The 21,983-nt window shown below is 44.4% G+C and overlaps 1 protein-coding gene across 1 annotated transcript in view; it reads left to right on the top strand.

The window, feature by feature from the left end:
• LY75 (lymphocyte antigen 75) overlaps window positions 1-21,983 on the top strand; it is a 113,292-nt gene that overhangs the window by 75,151 nt on the left and 16,158 nt on the right. The window contains exons 17-29 of the mRNA XM_056536449.1: window positions 462-497; window positions 606-796; window positions 2,190-2,248; window positions 4,224-4,297; window positions 6,679-6,821; window positions 7,188-7,293; window positions 7,926-8,086; window positions 8,358-8,487; window positions 13,711-13,937; window positions 14,053-14,215; window positions 15,344-15,499; window positions 18,177-18,299; window positions 20,639-20,833. Of these exons, the coding sequence (XP_056392424.1) occupies window positions 462-497; window positions 606-796; window positions 2,190-2,248; window positions 4,224-4,297; window positions 6,679-6,821; window positions 7,188-7,293; window positions 7,926-8,086; window positions 8,358-8,487; window positions 13,711-13,937; window positions 14,053-14,215; window positions 15,344-15,499; window positions 18,177-18,299; window positions 20,639-20,833 (1,764 nt within the window). The remainder of the gene's footprint in view (window positions 1-461; window positions 498-605; window positions 797-2,189; window positions 2,249-4,223; window positions 4,298-6,678; window positions 6,822-7,187; window positions 7,294-7,925; window positions 8,087-8,357; window positions 8,488-13,710; window positions 13,938-14,052; window positions 14,216-15,343; window positions 15,500-18,176; window positions 18,300-20,638; window positions 20,834-21,983) is intronic.

Here is a 21,983-nt window from a genome sequence, read left to right as displayed (position 1 = left end):
CAAGAAATCAGAAAGGGCAGATCACACATCTGCCAGTGTTTTTTCTCCAGGGAGATCAGGATAGTGTATTAAAACACAACATGCTTATTCCTTTTTGTTTTCCAACATTATCTGTTGAGTTGGGTCAAGAGGTCCTCATACATGTTAGACCAACCTAGCCCAACCAAAATTAGTGTGTCTTAACTCCAATGTGTATAGGAGCTGTTAGAGATAGCAAAAGTACAATAGATATGAGGTTGTACACAGCAGATTAAAGACTATAATGGGGAAAAGCATCCAAGTAATCAGAGAGGGCAGATCACACAAGCTATACTCAGAGGAGGAAATCGCATACTATTCAGCATTGTCGTCTTTCAGCATAAAGGAGAAGATCCTTTTATGTTTTGTAAAAGGATTACTATAAAATTAGTTACTTGTTTTTACAAGACATTGATTTCATTGTTGTGTTTTACATTTTCTAGGTACAACTCTGAGAACTCCAGAATGGTATCAACCAGGTAATTTAATCCAATTAGATCCTTAACCTCTATTAACCATCCCAGCCAGTATTCGCGCATGCATTAAGTCTTTTATTTTGTCTGTGGCTGTTTTTTTTTTTTTTTAAGATTGGAAACAAAAAATGGGTCCTGCAGTTATCATCGAAGGTGGCGAATATTGGTTTGTGTCGAATCCCAAACTTACCTACAAAGAAGCTGCCTTCTATTGTGCCAGTAATGGCAGTGAATTGGCAACTATAGACTCTCTTTCTGCTATGAAAAACATACAAGAGCAATTGCAAAAACAGTCATCATCTAAGGTAAAAATGTTTTGGCTTTACATTAGGTATTTAACTATATTCTGTTACTTTGGGGTTTTCTTTGTTTGTTTTTTGTCATTTTTACATACCGTATACCCGGTGTTAAATGGGTTACCCAGCTTTATAGATTGGCCGGGGTCCGACTCCCAACAGTCCCCACCGGTCAGCTGTTTGAAGGGTCGTAGTGCCCCTGCATGTGAGTGCTGCAGCTTTTTCAGTGTTTACCAACACTCATACCTGCATTGTTGGAATATTAGTACAAAGCTGTTTTTCTTTAGGTTGTTGCTTGGGTCCAAATTTGTGGACCCCACCTTGTAATCTTTTAATGGACATATAAGAATAATTGTAATACACTAACTACCAGAAAAAAGAACACAGGAAAAAGATAGTGAAAATATCGGCACCGGCATAGGGAACTACACAAATATGTCCAGCGGGAGGAAGGGGAGGTCAATGACCCAGCGTGTGTTCACTGATGGTGCATCACGTATAGAAATCAAATAGATACTGCAAACATGTTAGAGGTAGAAAACGGAGCACTCACACTGCTGCTGGTAGTCTTCAATTCAAGATATGTTCACGGAGGTCCCGGCATCGGTGACCTCTGCAGGGAGGCGCAGATGGAATAGGGGGGAAGCTCGGACGGCGGCAAAGCCTGACAAGCAGGACAAGCGGGGCTCTGCGCGCTGGGGACAAGCGGGGCTCTGCGCGCTGGGGCTCTGTGACACAGCAGGATGATTGACAAGCCAGGAGCCTGCACAGAGCCCTGCTTCTCCTGCCCTCACTTCCTGGATTTGGTCTCCTCATAGAGACACACAGGCAATAGCTGCAGGGACAACCTTTTTCCACCTAAAGATATACAAATTTTTGCATTACAAATATACATATAATGGTATAATCTACATTGTCTCAAAAGTTTTTGTTAACGACAGGTACACTTTAAATAAGCTTTTATCCCCTTTCTAGAATGCCCCAACTCGGTTGCTTTGAATGAAGTGGCACTCTACCACTGTCCCCCACGTCCCCAGTGATCTTGTACTTATCTCCCATTCTGTGGGAAGGGAATTAGTTACAGTATGTGGAAATACCCTCTTAAGATGCATAGGACTTAATAGATCATATACGTACTTATGGAATGGAATATGTATTTGATTGCCACATAGTATAGATTTCACATTATGTATCCCATGTTGATTTTTATAATGTCTTACGAAATGGCATGAACATTTGTTTTTATTAAAAAAAAAAAAAAAAAAAAAAAATAAAACATATTGTCATGTTTTCCGGTACCAACCACCGCCAACACAAAATGACCGTAAATTGTTATTTAAATTTTATAATTTGACTGGGTTACATACCTTTTACTTATTTCTTTCGTATTATGTCTCCTCAGTTTCTGGCATTATTGCAAAACTGGTGGATTAAGTCATCCGACTTCAGAGGTTACCATCCGTAAGTACAACTTCACCAATCCCTTCTTGTTTTTCTTTGATTAAATTTCAGTATTGCTTACTATTTTTTCTGTTTTTAAATTTATTTAAAAAAAAAAGAATCCATTTAAACAAATCTTGTTCCAAAGTTGAAGCATTGCCTTAAAAGGATAAACGCATATTTGCTGCATATTTCTGGAGCTGCATCGAAGACATTGCACCCAGTCACTATCCTACTTTGTACTGAGTAGGGGCAAGTACCCCAAAAAACTGCCATCTATAGATACATGGGGTCTGTCTAGCTTGGCAAGGCTCATAGAAGGGTTGGACATTTACCTATGGCAATGTTATCCAACCAGTGTGCCTCCAGCTGTTAAAAACTTCAACAGCTGGAGGCACACTGGATGGGAAACACTGACTTATGGGGTTGCTACCTTCAATAGGTAGCACTAGAGAGAGAAAGTTTGCTTCCTTGGGGATAACAACTCATTTGCACACATATATTTAAATGTTTGTGATTTTTTTTTTGATTAGGCTATGTTCACGTGGCAGAAGTTCTGCATGGAATTTTGCATCAATTTATTGCCCATTCACTTCAATGGGGTCCAATTCACACAGCAGAATCCAATTGAAGTGTATTGGATATACCGTATATACTCGAGTATAAGCCGACCCGAATATAAGCAGAGGCCCCTAATTTCACCCCAAAAACCCAGGAAAAGTTATTGACTCGAGTATAAGCCTAGGGTGGGAAATACATCATCCCCCCCCTGTCATCATCCAGACCCCCGTCATTAACACCCTCATCATCATTACCCTGTCATCATCCCCCCCTTCATCATCATTACCCTGTCATAATCCCCCCCCTTCATCATCATTACCCTGTCATCATCCCCTCCTTCATCATCATTAGCCTGTCATCATCCCACACCACCCCCTTCATCATCACTGCTTGACAATGTCTGATTTAACAGTGGTCTTCAACCTGCGGACCTCCAGATGTTCCAAAACTACAACTCCCAGCATGTCCGGGCATGCTGGGAGTTGTAGTTTTGAAACATCTGGAGGTCCGCAGGTTGGAGACCACTGCCCGGGCCTTCGTTGTTATCCAGACCCCCCCCCCCCCCCTTTAGTTTTGTACTCTCCTCCGCTCGGCGGGACGTTAGGGTGAGCTGGTCCGGGCCATCTGTGCTGCAGGGACCGTCCGGTGGGGAGGGATAGTCGTTCCGGGCTGTCCATCTTCCCTGGGGGGGGGGGGGGGGGCCTCTTCTCCCCGCTTCGGGCCCGGCCCCGGAATAAAGGCGTTGCCTTGACGACGACGCACAGGGATGTTATGAGCAACGTCCCTGTGCGTCGTCGTCAAGGCAACGCCATTATTCAGGGGCCTGGCCCGAAGCACGGAAAAGAGGCCCCCCCGGTGAAGATGGACAGCCCAGAACGACTATCCCTCCCCACCGGACGGTCCCTGCAGCACAGATGGCCCAGACCAGCTCACCCTAACGCCCCGCCGAGCGGAGTTGAGTACAAAACTAAAGGGGGGGGGAGGGGGTCTGGATAACGACGAAGGCCCGGGCAGTGTTCTTCAACCAGCGGACCTCCAGATGTTTCAAAACTACAACTCCCAGGATGCCCGGACAGCCGATGGCTGTCCGGGCTTGCTGGGAGTTGTAGTTTTGAAACATCTGGCGGTCCGCAGGTTGAAGACCACCGAGGGCGGAGAGTTCACTCGAGAATAAGCCGAGGGGGGTGTTTTTAGCACGAAAAATCATGCTGAAAAACTCTGCTTATACTCGAGTGCAAACGGTACATTTGTTCAGAATTTTCATGCAGAATTTCGTGCTGAAATTTTGGCGTGTGAACATAGCCTTACAGTGCATCACAGTGTTAAATTGTCTAGTGCAAAAATTGTCCTTACATTTTTACAAAACATTTTTATAGTCCTTTAGGATGTGATTCTTTTTTTATCCTATTTTTACATTATCTGTTTCACATTTTAGGTTTGTGCTTTATCGAGTGATTGGCGCAGGTGCCAGGGAGTGCCACAGTATTTCAGGTTTCAGCCATTTTCCAGGTAAGACAAGATTTTAAAGAGGTATGTACTAATTTATAACATATTTTGTTCTTTAAAACAGAAGTGTAAATGATCTGGTTTGCTTTTCGAATTCATTCGGTTCAGGATAGACAACTAGTGTCCTTGTTTTTTTGTTTACAGGCAAGCAAATCTGTTCTTGCACACATTGGCCCTCATTTACTGAGAAAATCGGGTTGTAAGTCTATCTTGCTTTCTTACCCGACTGCTTTTTTCCCCTGGTATTTATTATTATGTCGCATCCTGTTTGTCGCACGTGGGTTTTGTTGGTTTTGGTTTCCAACTCCTCTGAGTTGTCGGGGAAAAATCCACAACAATTCAACAAATTCGGGTTGGAAACCCTCTTAAATATGTGGGAAAGCTCAGAAATGTCGGGTTACGCCCCTTTTTCGGGTTTGGGAGAATCCACATCGAGTCCGTCGGGGAAAAAATGTTGCATCGTGTCGCAGACTGGCGCACGATGTCTGCGACATGTCGCAGACAAAGATGCGCCAAAAAAACCCGACAAAACAAGTCGGGTTTAGAATAGTAAATGAGGGCCATAGTGTTCCAGTACCAATATGAGAAGGCCAATATGTATGCAGCTCCTATTTGGGTCAATATAAGCTGTATACAGCCATATACAGTTTGAGCCTGGGTGGTAAAAGGCAGTTGAGAGTATTAACCCCTTAATGACGAAGCAAATAAAAATGTTTGCTTTTTAATTTTTTTCTTCCTCGCCTTTTACAATCCATAACTTTTTCCAATCTTTTCTCTACAGACCCGTATTGTGGCTTGTTGTGTAAACAATTTTACTTTGTAAGGACATCACTCATTTAACTACAAAATCTTCAGTGAAGCTCCCAAAAATGTATTTGTGGGGCAAAAAAAGAAATAAATTAAATTTAGCTACTTTTGTGGGGTTTCCTCTCTACTCCGTGCACTTTACAATAAAAATGACTTCATCTTTATTCTGTAGGTCCTTAGGTTTACAGTGATACCAAATATATATCTATATGTATATATATATATATTTTTTTTTTTCTTACTTCTTTTAAAAATTTTACTTTTTGTTCACATTTATTATATTTATTTTTTATGACTTTTTATTTACTATGTTTTAGTCCCCATAGGAGAGTATTTCAAGCAATCTTTAAATTGCTAACACTGTTCAATGGTATGCCACAGGCACAGTATTGACCAGTGTTATCAGCACTCTGCTTCTCCAGGCTGCTTTGGCAGTCTGGAGAGAGAATTAGATGGCATAAAGGCAGGTATTTACCCTCGGCTGTCATGTCAGTTGATCAGAACCCCGTCCCTATAACCCTGCGGTGGTCCCGATCAAACACCTCCCTCCCACTTTGATTGCGGGATATAAAGGGTCACAAGATTGGCAATGGCCTATTAGCTGCAGCCCCTGTCTATTTATACCAGCAGGGGGTGGCCTATACAGAGCAGGATCACGGCAAAATCCCGCTCCAAATTCTGTTAAACACAAAATCCCCTGGGACACATGCCCATGAGGAGGGAGTAAGTTAAGGTGAGGCCACATGAGCGGTGACCGAATTGCAGCAGCCAATGGCTGCACAAAATTGCTGGCAAAACTGGGTAGTTATTTGGCTGCTGCTTGCAGCCAACCCTTCATTGGGCATTACCCTTCAGGTATTTGTATTGGGAAACACAGGAGCTGTCCTCTCAACTAAAGAAATGTCTCACCATATTCTTGACCTCTCAAAAGTCCCTTCTAACGAGCAGTAAATGTCCAAAGTGCCATCTTGGCTGGGTTCCCCAGCGATTAGCTGTAGTCTGTTACTTGACAGTAAGTGTTCTTTTCCTGCAGCGCCATCACTGGAGAAATGTAGCTTTACTACAGTGTCCATTCAGATGAATGGATTGTCTACATAATGCAGGACAGAACATGTCCCCCAAAGCAAGAGGCGCTGTTTATAACCTCTTGCATTGGTGGCCAATCCTCAGGATAGGCCATCTGATCGGTGGAGTGCCGACGCTCTGCACTCCCCAAATCTCCTGTTCTGCAGAGCCATGGCGCCTGAAGTACACAGGGAATGGAGTCATTGTATAGTGCCTCACCGGATTACTGCAGTTTAGCTCCTTTCAAATCAATGTGATGTGAGCGGCAGTAACCTGGCCCGGTCACTACACAATGTACAGAGCCCCCTGACTCCTGCTTCCTTCATTGCGTAGCACAGTTGTCACGGCTCTGCAGAACAGCTGATTTGGGGAGTGCAGAGTGCTATCGTGTGGATTGGCCACTAATATTACTTTATTTTTTCATCTTTTTTTATTTTTTTTATTTTTTTTTTTAATGGTAAATTCCTATTTTTCCATTAAAAATGAACCAATTTAATGTTTTAATCCCACAGACCAATTCAAACCGGCAAATTGCTATGAGAAGCTTCCGTTCATATGTAGAAGTCAGAACATTTCTCTCCTGGAAATAGTGACGACCAAAGTAGTGAACTCTTCTGGAAGCTGCCCACCGTCAATGACATTGTTTGGAAACAAGGTGTATAAGAAAATAAAGTGGGAATCAGAAAATACTAATAACCTGGTGCTGGCAAGGGGTGGCAGGGCCTTAGGGTCTATTCACACGGCAGAATTTTAATTTGCGGAATTTCGCCTCAAATTAAAGCCCATAGACTTCTATGGGATTCCGCACTCCCATTCACACTTCTGAATTTCCGCAAGCGGAAATTCAGAAGTGTGAATGGGAGTGCGGAATCCCATAGAAGTCTATGGGCTTTAATTTGAGGCGAAATTCCGCAAATTAAAATTCTGCCGTGTGAATAGACCCTCCGATCTAGCACCTGATATATCTGCAGAATGACATTGTAACATGAACTGATTGTTTTTGTTTATTTCTTATTTTTAGTGCTTTTTAAAAGTTCCTGACAAGAACCTAACGTTCTCTGAAGCATCTCAGTACTGCAACACATTTGGGGGCACTCTTCCTACAATTTCAAACCAGCACGAGCAAGGTAAGGCGTGAGTGCAATGTGACATGTAGTGAAACAAGTTGGTGGTGATTGGTGTCATTGTACCATATTTCTAGAGCAGTGTTTCCCAACCAGTGTGCCTCCAGCTGTTGCAGATTTACAGCTCCCATCATACCCATGCACTGGTCCCCCACTCTGCAAATGTAGTGCATAAACTGCACTTGAAATCTCTGTGAGGGCATGCAGGCTTGCTGGAAGCGTAGAAGCGTGCGCCTCTGTGTAATACCAGGGAGTCTGTGCACTGGCAGAGGATTCATTTAGACCAGTGTATGAGACGCCATCTTGATGCATTCCCCTTTGGATAGGGGATAAGATGTTTCTTGGTGGAGTACCCCTTTAATTTCTCGGTTTCTTTTAAAAAGCACCATATAATGAATAAACAGCTGTATGAGGCTTTTTTTTATTTTATTTTTTATCTTTTTTTTGTTATGTCATCATTGCAAAAGATCACTCCGGTGGGGGTTAAAATGGTTCTTCACTTTCAATGACCGATAGGATGAGACTATTGTAACAATACCCCAGCACTTACTACATGTTGTCAGTCAATTTTTGTAAACCCATGCATCTTTCACACCTGGTAATATTTGTTGCCTGTTTTTGTGTTTTTGTTGTAGATTTTATCACCTATTTGAGTATAAACTTGAAAACGAAATTCTGGATTGGTCTTAGACTTGCCCTGAACGCTCACAAGAACACTTGGGTCGATGGCACTGATGTCACATATGTCAACTTCCATCCGATATTACAAGGAAGACTGAAGAGGTTTCAGTATGATGTAAGGGCTGCGTTAAGAGGTTAAAGGGGTTATCCGGGAATAGCAAAACAGAGCTAATTACTTCCAAAAACAGCCCCCCACACACAACCTGTGTGTGGGGGGCTGTTTTTGGAAGTAATTAGCAACTTGACTTCATTCACTTCAGTGGGCCTGAGCTGCAATAACGCAAACAATCTGAAGACCGGTGTGGAGCTGTTTTTTCTTATCCTGGCGAACACCATTTAGTGCAAGATTTTGTTTATTTTTCTCATTTTTGTTTTGTTTTCTCCAGCATTTTAACCAGGAGAAAAATCAGCAATGTGTGTTTTTCCTGAACGATCCCAAATCGTCATTCATTGGAGCCTGGGACTTCACAGCTTGTTCAGACCAGCAGTATGTGACAATCTGCCAAAGAAATGCAGGTATGGTGATAACTTTTGTGTGACATTTTGGGGAGAGGGGAGAAAAAAAATTTGAAAAAAATAAATGAATTTCAACAAGTAAAAATCAGTTTTGTCCTCTTTATGTTACCATCTACTCCAGGACATCTGTCACCAGCACAAGTTATTTCATAGATTTTAGTTTCTGTCATTTCCACGCAGTCCCATAGCACTACTCACTGTGCTGCACTACTACAGGAAATCCCTAATGTATAGTATGTCCCCTATATGTCCCCTGTCAGTCTTTTTGCCCAGGCTCTATCAATAGAAGAGTCCCTGCAGTCACAGAGGCCTAGCTGAGGCCTTGGGCTCCCAGGACAATGGATCACCTCCCTGCGATCACACTGTACCACCAGTGTGAGGTAAAAACGAACATTTAGATGTTAGTCATGTTTGACAGCAGCATCTAAAGGGGTTAATAGCTGCCTGCGGTGATCACTACATGCTGGCTATTAGTGGTTGCCCTCGGCTACTAAAATCATGGGTTGGAAAGGGGTTAAAACTGGATGTGTCCCATTGACTCCTAGTTTACAAAAAAAAAAAAACACAATCCATCTGAATCCAGTATTTAAAGGTGTACTCCACCCCTAGACATCTTATCTCCTATCCAAACAATAGGGGATAAGATGTCTCATCGTAGGGGTCCAGCCGCTGGGAACCCCCGCAATCTCCCTGCTGCACCCGGCGTTTGTTTTGCGCGTCGGGTGCAGCTTCAGAGGCTCGTGACGTGTCGGCCACGCCCTTCTCAAAGCAAGTCTATGGGAGGGGCCGTGACAACACAAGTGTTGGGTGGCTGTGATGTCACGTCACGAAGTTCGCTCCATGCACCGGATGTCTGGAGTGCTGCAGCTGAGATCGTGGGGGGGGGGGGGTCCCCAGCGGTGGGATCCCCTAGATCAGACATCTTATCCCCTATCCTTTCGATAGCGGAAAAGATGTCTAGGGGCGGAGTACCCCTTTAAAGCAGAATGCCACAGGACATGAATGATGCAGGTACTTTTTTCCATCCCAGTTTAATGGGTAATTTGCTTAAAAACGAAAAAAACAGGATGTAGAAACGTGGTGTGAACCTAGCTTTAGTCCACTAAGATATGTGATGCAGTTACATTTTCCAGCAAACTAATTTCCCGAAACCTTCCTCCTTAGTCACACATGTACTCTTTGGTCTCTGCATGGACAACCTACATAGTCCCAAGCTACCTATCCTTCTGCTACACATGTGGTGGGCCTGTTACAATTTTGGACCAGCTTATACGGTTATATGGCATGTGTCATTTTCCATAACTCCCATTATGTTTAGATCCATCGTGGGCGCAAAGCATCTGTCCTCCCTAAAATAAAATGTCGACTCTTCAGTGGAAAAACATACTATAACACACGCCTGGAAGGAACTGCACCTCATACTTCAAGTTCCTTACTGACTTGGTCGACTTTATTACGATTGAGCAGCATTATCCTAACAGGGGGGTTTCTCGTTCAGCTCCATTGGGGGACACAGAGACCATGGGTATAATGCTGCTGCCACTAGGAGGCTGACACTAGGCAACAAAAAGAAAGTCTGCCCCTCCCAGCAGGATATACCCCGCCTACAGACTCTGAGCTATCAGTTTTAGCTTTGTGTCCGTAGGAGGCAGACACAGGTCTGGAGTTCTCCAGACCTGGTCTTTTATTTTCTTATTTTTTAGTTTAGGGACGTGTATATAGATTTTTTTTTTCTCCCTTTTATTTCTCTCTTTGTAAGTGAGGGCTCAAGAGCATATCGCTTACTGTTTCCCCATTTGCGAAGACATTGAGTTATGCACTGTCAAACCCTTCTCCACCAGTCAGCGCCTGGGGTTGCACCTTTGGATCCGGGTCCCCCTACCTATTCTGCTCGCCTCGTCATTTCAGCCTGGCATGATGTAGGTGTATAATATCTAGCTGAAGACTTCAGTAGGTAAGTTCACCCGGAACAGGGTGAGTATTTTTTTTCTCCCTCCCCCTCCTTTTTTTTCCCCATATGGAGTCTCTCTGTTCTGTGGTGGCATGCATGGATCAAGGGGAGTTTCTTTCCTCGGTAGATATCCGAGACGCTTACCTTCACATCCCCATTTTCAATTTGTGGCCCTTCCTTTTGGCCTGACCACGGCCCCAAGGGTCTTCACTAAGGTCCTGGCGGCGGTGATCGCCATCCTGCGAGCTCGGGGTGTGTCCGTTATCCCCTACCTGGACAACCCTCCTGGTCAAGGCTCCAACCAGGAACCAGAACCAGGAGCATCTCCTCCTCACACTTCAGACCTTGTCCCGTTTCGGCTAGGTGGTCAATCAGGACAAATCCAACCAGATTCCCACCCAGTCTCTGATCTTCTTGGGACTCCAGTTCGACACGGCGACCACCTGGATTCGACTCCCACCGGACAAGCGCTGCATTCTGTCATCTGGAGTTCATCTTCTCTGTCGTTCTATTCCAATTTCAATTTGTTTCTGCATGGAAGTCCTGGGTCGCATGGTGGCGGCCATGGAGGCCGTTCCCTTCGCCCAGTTTCATGGTCGACATCTTCAACTTTCTCTTCTGTCCCGGTGGGACAAGTCTCCGCTATCCCTCTATCTATCGCAGGATTATTCTTCCCCCAGGACTCGCCAGTCCCTCCTGTGGTGGTTTTGGTCTCCTCTTCTTCGACTGGGGTGATCTTACCTCTCCCTCCACTGGCAGGTCATCACGACGGATGCCAGTCTCAGCGGTTGTCGGGGGTGGGGGGGGAGTTTTCAGGGATCGGACGGTCCAGGGCCGTTGGTCCTCCCAGGAAGCTCTCCTCCCCATCAACATCCTGGAACTTTGGGCAATTTACCTTTGCCTCCTCCATTGGGAGCGCCTTCTCCAGCACTGTCCTGTTAATGTCAAGTCAGACAACTCCACGGCTGTGGCATAAGTCAATCGAGGTCTCCAGGATCCTGCTTTGGCGTTCCCTCCATCTTGGCGACTCACATCCTGGGAGTGGAAAATTGGGAGGCGGACTTCCTCAATCGCTCCTCTGCCGACCCCGGCAAGTGGTCTCTTCATCCAGAGGTGTTTGCAGAGATCTGCAACCTCTGGGGCACTCCGGACGTGGACCTCTTCACATCCCACCACAGTTCCTCGCTTTGTTGCATAGTCCCGAGATCCTCTGGCCCTAGCCGTAGACACCTTAGTGATCCCCTGGTCGCACTTCGTCCTCCCTTACCTCTTCCCTCCTCTTCCTCTCCTTCTCAGGGTCCAGAGGAAACTCAAAGCTGAGGGTGTCCCTGCCATTCTCGTGGCTCCTGACTGGCCCAGGTGCACGTTGTATACCGACATTGTTCGCCTAGTGGCCGGTGTACCACTGCGCCTCCCAGTTCGTCTTGACCTGCTCTCTCAGGGTCCCCTGTTGCCACCCCAATTTACTGTTGCTGCATTTGATGGCGTGGCGGTTGAAAACGCAGTTCAAAAGGCCAGGGGGTTATCTCCCCAGGTGATCTGCCCAATGATCAGGGCGTGCAAGCCTTCCTCTGTGAAAATTTATCATCGTACTTGGCGGTCCTACTTTCGATGGTGTGAATCTAAATCCTTCTCCCCAGTTGTTTTCTCCCTTCTACTCCTTCTTTCCTTTTTACAGTCTGGGCTGGAACAACACTTGGCTCTCAGTTCAGTTCCCTTAAGGGTCAGTTGTCGGCTCTCTCCATTCTTATTCAGCATCCCCTGGAGTCTGACCCTCACATCCACACCTTTCTGCAGGGTGTTGCTCATGCGGCTCTGCCGTACAGATCCCCTATTCCCCCATGGGATCTGAAGCTGGTTCTCAGTGCCTTGCACGGTACTCCCTTCGAACCTCTCCGGGACATTTTCTCTTCGCATCCTTTCCTGGAAGCTGGCCTTCCTCATTGCGGTCACTTCCATTAGGAGAATTTCGGAGCTGGTGGCTCTCTCCTGCTGTTCCCCCTACATGGTTTTGCACCAGGACAAAGTTGTTTTTCGTCCAGTCCCTTTTTTTTTGCCTAAGGTGGTCTCCGCCTTTCACCTAAATGAGAATATCGTCATTTTGCCCAGCTCCGTCCCATCCTAGGGAACGGTTGCTTCATGGTCTTGATGTGGTACGGGCCGTTCGGATTTACCTTTCGGTCACTTCATCCTTTCGCCAGTGTGACTCTTTCTTTCTGCTTACGGAGGGTCATCGCAAGGGATTTCCTGCTTCTAAGGCGACCATTTTGCGGTGGATGTGTTCTGCCATCTCGGAAGCTTACCTCTGCAAAGGGAAGGCTCCTCCTTTCCGGGTCCCAGCTCATTTACTCGTTCAGTCAGGGCCTCCTGGGCTCTCCGCAACAGGGCTTCAGCCACCTGGTCGTCCGTGCACACTTTTACAAAATTTTACCAGGTGCATACTTTTGCCTCCGCTGACACTGGTTTGGGTCACAAGGTGTTGCAGGCGGCTGTGGCCCAGCCTTCCACCTGAAGTTCTTGGGTTCTCTCCCACCCCAGGGACTGCTTTTGTACATCCCACGGTCTCTGTGTCCCCCAATGGAGCCGAACGAGAAAAGTAGATTTTTTTTTATGCTTACCGTAAAATCTTTCTCCGAGGATCCATTGGGGTACACAGCAGCCACCCATTTGTTCTTGTTCTTGGTTCAGTTGCCGAGGGTTGGTTCGGTTATTTTTGTCTGTGGTTTCCTCGGACAGTTGCTCTTTTTTCTTTCCCTGTCGATCCTCTCCTACTGCTTTGGGACTAAACTGATAGCTCAGAGTCTGTAGGCGGGGTATATCCTGCTGGGAGGGGCCGACTTTCTTTTTGTTGCCTAGTGGCAGCCTCCTAGTGGCAGCAGCATATATCCACGGTCTCTGTGTCCCCCAATGGATCCTCCGAGAAAGATATTTGATAGTAAGCATAAAAATCTACTTTTCCCTAATTGCATTGATCACTTATCACAAGATATCCCCGCTCTAATCTGTCTTCGCACTGAGACCCCCACCAAAAAAAAGAACTTATGAATTTTTTTTCCAATGACTAGAAATTTCTAGGTCTATTCGCACACAGTATCCTGAGCATATTTGATGCTCAGAATTTGAAGCTGTGTTCAGTCAATTAGTTTACTTTGAAATCTGCGCAATCTGGATACTGTATGTCTGAATGCACCCTAAGTATATTTGTAGGAGGGTTGTTCTGTGATTGCAAATTTACTAGATTTTTTGTGATTTAGTTTAAAAATCTTTTTCAGATAAGAGCAACACAAGTACACAACTTGTGACACTAGAAGAGCTAGAGTACGAACGGCGAAAGTATAAATTCATTCAGAAAAATATGACCTGGTACGAAGCTTTGTTCGAATGTAAAAACAGCAACATGGAGCTGGTCAGTATAACAGATCAGTACCAGCTCTCCTTCATCTCTACCACTGTCAGCCAAGTGGGTCAGCCCATGTGGATTGGACTCTCTAGCCATGATGTAAGTTTTGAGATATATATATAATTATTTTTATTTTTTATTTTTTTTATGTCTTGCATGTCATATTTATGTTCTGTAACTAATGCAAGTTGCTAATGTTATTACTATTGACCAGGATGGTATACACTACAGATGGCAGGATGGGAGCTTGGTTACTCTGAATCGATGGTCAGAAGAAAGTCAAGAGGAGGATTGCACCTATGTTGCTCTCGATGGGATGTGGAAAACAAAGAGCTGTGATATTCAACTACCCGGGGCAATTTGTCACGTTCCTCCAGGTACGGTTTTGCCCTGTAGTGGGTGATGTCTACCTGGTTGCCGAGTATTAGAAAAATGTAGCAAAAACAGCAGCACTCCTGTCGACAGGTTGTGTCTGGTATTGCAGCTCACCTACATTGAAGTATATAGGACTGAGCTGCAGTACCACACACGGCCTGTGGACAATAGTGGTGCTGTTTATGCAACAACAACAAAAAAGAAACCTACAAACAAAAAGAGTATTTTTGTAATACTGAACAACCCTTTTTAAAGTGAACGGATGTCCCTGTGGCTTGTACGTATGTAGAGAGAGTGTGCACCAAGCAGGACCTTTTCACAAACTAGCGGAAATACTCTCTAGATGCTGTTTTTAGTTCTACATTGATCAAATGTAATACAGTAAAATCTCCCTTAGGGGACACCTCAATTTCTCCTGTGCCAAAACATCTCCCCCTTTATTACCCCCTGTGCCACATCATTTCCCATAGAAGGTGGTAAAGAGGGGGTGATGAATTTGCACAGAGGGTAACAAAAGGGGAATGAAATGGCACAGGGGGATTAAGGGGAAATTATGTGGCACAGGGGATAAGGGGGGAGGATTTGGCAGAAGGCACAGGGGGAATAAAGTGGCACAGGGTATAAAGGGGGAGGGTGATAGGTGATTAAACATCACTGGGAGATTCTACTGTAATATCTTTTTATCATGTTTTATAGGTAATTACACTCTGGAGTGAGTACAGGAAAGGATTCTGGCATTTAGAAAGATTTTTCAGCCTTGTTTCCCAATAGGGGACATCTCTCAATAGTGGAAACTTGTTTATTCCCTGTGAGTGTTCGCTATTGGGAGATTCTACTGTAGTATGTTTGCAGTCAGTGAAGGAAAATAATTTTATATGTACATGCAAAGGATAGAAACCAGTCCAAATAACATCCAAAAAGTGGAGCTGGGTTTCTTTCTCATTTTAACATGATCAGTGAAGAAGGTTTCCATTCAATGAAAGCAAGCAGAGACTTGGAAAATGGTTATAAATAGGAAATGATAAAGTAACTTGCTAAACCGGAGTGTGACATATGCATTTACGTTCAATACTTCTGTAGTTGGATATGGTTTTGTCTTTTAAAAAAAATTTTTTTTTTTTTTTTTACAGAAAAGCCTGCAAATAAGACACAGGACAACCACACTGACTGTCCTCACAGGATCGGGGACAATGTATGGATCCCATACAGAAACAGCTGTTATACTTTTCTTTTAACACACAAAAGATGGATGTCAAGTGGGACAAGATATATTTGCCACACTGTCCGTATGTATCTGCAGGGGTGTGGAAATAAAAAAAAAAACTACTTATCCAAGGGACTAAAGCGGAACACAATCTACTTGTCCCTCAAGAAAATCCACTTGTCCTGGTAGATAAAATAATTTCCACCAAAATAGTCTGATCCCCCGACTAGACCACCAGGGATGGATATAAGATCCTTTAGACACTGCTGACAGCGGTGATCTAATGGGTTAATAGGTGATCGCAGTATGTCAGGGTATTAGCGGTGGGAGAGCTGTAGCTCCTCTTACACCTGAGACAACCACAGAAAAGTCTAGATGTAACTTTTTGATCACCATAAAAAATGTCTAAAATGAAGTGACCAAAAATGAGCAATTCTGGACTATTATTTACATTTACACCGTTCACCGTATTTAATTAACATTATATTTTAATAGTCTGGACATTTCCACATGTAGCGATACCACTTATGTTTATTTTTGTACATTATTTTTATTTAAAGAAAATTGGAAACTTTTATTAGGAAAGGGGCTTATTCACATGTATACGCACTTTTTAAAATATTTTAATCACAATTTTTCAGTCTCAATAGGGACTTATGTGTTACTGGGGGGGGGGGGGGGGTTCTGCTTCTCCAGTTTGTGTGGTGCATTTTGTGTCAGAAAATGCTGGAGGTTGCATTTAGTTACTAGATAACTACAACTCCCAGCATGCCCTGATACAGCCTATGGTTGTGTGGGTGTTGCAGCATGTTGCACTGTATAGTATTACAGTTAAGGTTATTGTGTAACATGCTGGGAGTTGTAGTTTTGGTTTGTGTCAGCTGCAGAGCCATAGGCTGTGTCAAGGAATACTGGGAATTACAGTTAGTAACTACAACACCCAGCATGCCCTGATGCAGCCTATGGCTCTGCAGCTGACCCGAACCAAAACTACAACTCCCAGCATGTTGCACTTTATAGTTCTACAGTTTAGGTTATGGTCCAACATGCTGGGAGTTGTAGTTTTGGTTCGGGTGTGTTTGCGTGCATCCGTGGGGCTCTTGGTTGGCGGGTGAGTATGAAGGGGGTGGGATTCTGGGGGTGCAATTTAGTGCGGGTGCCACTAAAAATAAATAAAATTAGATGGCACAACTGCCCTAATGCCCGACGTGACAGTCCGCTCCTATACAAAACATTCATGCATACACATATCATACATGCACCAGCCACTGCCCCCATATCATACACACACCCGCCACTGCCCCCCCACATCATACATTACATACACATATACACTCACACCATACATACACATATCATACATGCACCAGCCACTGCCCCCATATACATATACACACACCCGCCACATCATACATTACATACACACATACACTCACACCATACATATACACCATACATATACACACATCATACATACACCTGCCGCTGCCCACCCCACATCATACATCACATACATACACATCATACATTACATACACATCACACATAGACATCATACACACATTATACATTACATACACATCACACATCATACATTACATACACATCACACATAGACATCATACACACATACACTCACACCATACATATCCACCAGTGTTTCCCAACCAGGGTGCCTCCAGCTGTTGCAAAACTACAACTCCCAGCATGCCCAGGGCATGCTGGGAGTTGTAGTTTTGCAACAGCTGGAGGCACCCTGGTTGGGAAACACTGATATACACCATACATATGCACACATCATACATACACCTGCCGCTGCCCCCCATCATACATTACATACACACATCACACATACACTCACACCATACATATACACCATACATATGCATACATCATACATACACCTGCCGCTGCCCCCCCACATCATACATTACATACACACATCACACATCCACTCACACCATAGATATACAACCACCCTTCCTGCCGCCGCCTGTATTCTCGGTCTCCTCACCTGAGCCGCCATGAGTGGACATCAGAGCTGTAGTCCCGGCCGGTGTGAGGTGAGATTTCCATCCTCCCCCTCCCCCCCTGCTCTGTGTTTTCCCCGTGCAAACAAGCAACCGCCCCGTGGTGGATTAGGTCCTGTCTAGACAGATCAGGGGGAGGGGGAGGGATAGAGCTGTGTGCGGGGGATGGAGCTGTGTGCGGGGGATGGAGCTGTGTGCGGGGGATGGAGCTGTGCACGGAGCTGTGCTCGTCCTCTCTCTCACCCTGCTGTGTCTTCTGAGCTCCGTCCATCCTCCGGGAGGGGAGATAAGGGGGGGCTCTGCAGTCAGCTGGAGGCCGCCGCCCCCTCCATACACTCTGAGCGCCGGTATGAGGTGTAGACTTCCATCCGCTCCTGCGCCTCACACCGACATTAAAGAAAAATAAGGGGGACGTCTGTCTGTCCCTGCCCGATACAGGGCTAAATCTATAAACAATTCACCTGCCCGGTGCCCAAAACTACTAGTCCCGGGCGTCGGGCTATAGGATTTCCACATCGCTGATCTGTCACAATTGATTTCATTTTATATATTAATTTAATTATCATATATATATATATATATATATATATATATGTGTGTGTGTATATAAAGTTGTAGTTTAGCAACATCTGGAGGTCTACAGTCTGGAGACCCTGCTCTAAAGAGAAAACCGTATTGATTTCTTATATGGCTATCGTGTAGTTACTGTTTAGCTGCTCTTTCTTGCAGACCCGGACGCCTATGTCTTGAGCATCAGAGATGAGGAGGAAAATGCCTTTGTCTCTAGTCATCTCCAGCCATACGCTGACCTGGCCCGGTGGGTTTGGCTGGGACTTCTGTATGATAACAGCGGTAAGGCTTGAATATTTAACTATTTAGACATAGCAGTTTTTGTTAAGATCTGAAACTCTGTTGGGCTATAGACAAATTGTCTTAAGACCAGTCTGTTCTGTTAGCTTCTAAAGATAACAAGAGGTCCTGAGTGTCTTTTACTGTCAGGCAGTCCCTTTTGCAACAACCTTTACCTTAGATCTATGACTGTGAAGCCTAGAGCCTTGTCCAGAGATTGCATTGGTCACCTATATTGACTATTGCTTAGCAATGACTGAATGGGGCCTATAAAACTCAAAAATGTTCAAAGCCTGTCTGACTTCAGCCACCACTAGGTGGCGCTTGCTGCATACATCTCTTTTAAACGGTATTTGAACTTGGAAAACTCCACTGGAAAACATTGTTTTTTTTTTAAATCAACAGGTGCCAGAAAGTTAAACAGATTTGTAAATTACTTCCATTAAAAAAATCTTAATCCTTCCAGTACTTATCAGCTGCTGTATGCTCCAGAGGAAGTTCTTTTCTTTTTGAATTTCCTTTCTGTCTGACCACAGTGCTCTCTGCTGACCCCTCTGTCCATGTCAAGAACTGTACAGAGTACGAGCAAATCCCCATAGAAAACCTATCCTGCTCTGAACAATTCCTGACATGGACTGAGTTGTCAGCAGAGAGCACTGTGGTCAGACAGAAAGGAAACTCAAAAAGAAAGGAGCTTCCTCTTGAGCCTACAGCAGATAAGTACTGGAAGGATTAAGATTTTTTAATAGAACTTCCAGTGGAGTACCCCTATAAAACCCTTATCCCCTATCTACAGCATAGGGAACAAGTGTCAGATTGCAGGAGGACCCCTATGATCTCAAGAATGGGGACCACAGTCGCACCTCGGAATAAATCGGGAAGTTGCACATGTACACCGACAGTCTATTTCTGGTGTATGGGAGTGCCGAAGATAGCAGAGAGCTGTACTTGGCTTTTTTTTTGGCACATCTGTAGACAATGAATAGAGCAGTCTTGCATATGCCCAACTTAGTGATCCATTCTATTTAAAGACTTGGGTCCTGGTTCTGAAGATCACGGGCGATCCCAGTATTCAAACCGCCCTGCAATTAATCTTCTATGGATAGGGGATAAGTGTATGTACTTCCTCTGGCACACTCGTACAGTGTGTTGTACATTTCTTAAGCGTTCCTGGTGAGGACCATTCATTAGACTTTTCTGACTTTGAAGCTGCTGTGGACTTAACAAACTTGCATGTGGACAGAGCCTAACAAGGGGAAACAGTCATTCGTAAGTGGATGGTGAGGGGTGTAGAGATGCAGGGTAGTGCCGGTTCATTCATTCTCTATGGACTGTTCATTGTTTAAGTTGGGATTAGAGATGAGCAAAGTTACAGTAATTTGATTCGTCACGAACCTCGCGGCTCGGCAGTTGATGACTTTTCCTGCAGAAATTAGTTCAGCTTTCAGGTGCTCTGGTGGGCTGGAAAAGGTGGATACAGTCCTATCTTTTGCAACAGCTGGAGGCACCTTGGTTGGGAAACACTGACTTTTAGTATTTGAATCTGTTTTACCTGCTCTGGCCAGCCCCCGCCTGTGACCGCACACGGGAGCCAGCCTGAGCAGATAAATTGCTTTTGTGATATACCGTGCAGCCCTAGTAAAAATAATAAACACCTACTTACCTCCAGTGCTCCTGCTGTGCCTCTGGGGGATTGTTCCACTCCCCTGCATCATCTTCCTGGAGCTGCAGTGTGACATGTTGTCTACGGAAGCACCCGGCCCAAAGTGTCTGACTCTCTGCCAATTGCTGGCCCACCGATGTCCCACCTCGGCCAGCAATTTGCTACACTGGACACTCATGTTGCAGCTTCAGGAGGACACTGGAGGCACTGTGGGGAGCGCTAAAGGTGAGTAGATATTAATTCATGCCCACACACAATGGGCATAATTAGAAAAATAAAAATTCTGCTGGAGTTCTCCCTTAACTCCCTGAGTGCCAACTCCAAAGACAAACACAACATCTAGGGGGTTGGACGGCAAATGGCAGTTCCCTCATACAAATACCTAATTCCAGAATTTCTGGATCTTGATCACATCGCCTCCCAAAACACATGGATTAAATAGCAAATCAAAAGTCGTAGCCATCTCAAAATGCTAACCATGAATGTTAAAAATGAGACCCACACATCTCCATGGATGGGTAAAAAAAGAAGAAAGTTGTATGGGTCAGAAAAGGGCAATGCAAAGCATGTTATTTATTCATGTGTAAGTGTACTGACCTGCAGAATAAAGTGAAACTTTTACGTTTTAATGACCTACAATAAAATGATCATTTAACCTAAAATGTTTTACCCTTCCCAGCCAATGGTTTTCGCTGGCACGATGAGACCTTTGTACGATACTCCAACTGGAGAGACGGGCGACCAGCCGTGACAAATGACAGCTTTTATGCCGCAATGAGAATTGATGGCTTTTGGGATATTTATTCCAATCCTAAGGATTTTCAGCTTTTATACCTTCAGCAACACTCTATTGTGGCCTGCAAAATTGAAAAAGGTAACTACTATAATGCTGGAAGTTGTAGTTTCACAATAGCTAGAGATACACTGTCCTAGGTATGCTGAAAATCAAGTCTAGTAGCGTCTTGAAAGGTTTTTGGTGGAATTTTGTTGGCTGCTTCAATGATGGCTTCATGAGGACCACTGAGCCCTGTCATCTGCAGGGATACAATGGGACTAGGCCATCAACTGACTGAACCCTTGTTTAGTCCTCCTCATGACTGTATACTCCACAGTTTCTTAAAAAGGAACTGTGGTCAACCCCGCCAAAAATGAGATGTTACGATCAACACCTTTTTACCAAATCTTGATCCATCCTCCCGTTCCTGAGATATGAGGGTTTATAGTTTCTGTCAATTCAGGGAATCAGTCAGATTGGTGGGAACTTAATTTTAATTTAATATTATCTTAATTTAATAATGGGAGTAACTCGGGAGATGGTTGGGATTATACAGTCATGGGTGTGAATATGGTACACGGAGAGGTGTGAAAGCCTAATATACACTCCCTTACTGTATAATCCCATCAATCACATTATTAAAATTATGGGGGCACTCAGAATAAATAACTAACATGTTTTCAAATCAACTGGTGCCAGAAACTTAAACAGATTTGTAAATTACTTCTATTTAAAAATACTTATCCTTCCAGTACTTATCAGCTGCTGTATAATGCAGAGGAAGTTGTGTAGTTCTTTTCAGTCTTACCACAGTGCTCTCTGCTGACACCTCTGTCCGTGTCAGGAACTGTCCAGAGCAGGAGCAAATCCCCATTGCAAACCTGTCCTGCTCCGGACAGTTTCTTACACGGACAGAGGTGGCAGCAGAGAGCACTGTAGTCAGGCTGGAAAGAACTACATAACTTCCTCTGGAGCATATAGGAAAGACACAATTTACAAATCTGTATAAATTTCTTGCACTAGTTGATATATAAAAAATCTGGAGTACTCCTTTAAGTCCTGCCCATTTGACGGATTCCTTGAATTGTCAGACAAAATATAATCCCTCATATCTAAGATGGGCGTATCAAGATTATGTAAAAAGGAGTGTGATCAGGGTACCCCAAGCTATTTATTGACCTCTTAAAGTGTTCTTCTTAGTGCCTTCTTATATTCGATCATCTGAGGTATAGGTGTATGTACGGTCACC

The sequence above is a fragment of the Hyla sarda genome, chromosome 8 (genome assembly GCF_029499605.1).
Source record: "Hyla sarda isolate aHylSar1 chromosome 8, aHylSar1.hap1, whole genome shotgun sequence".
NCBI lineage: Eukaryota > Metazoa > Chordata > Amphibia > Anura > Hylidae > Hyla > Hyla sarda.
This window is presented reverse-complemented; position numbering and strand designations above follow the sequence as displayed.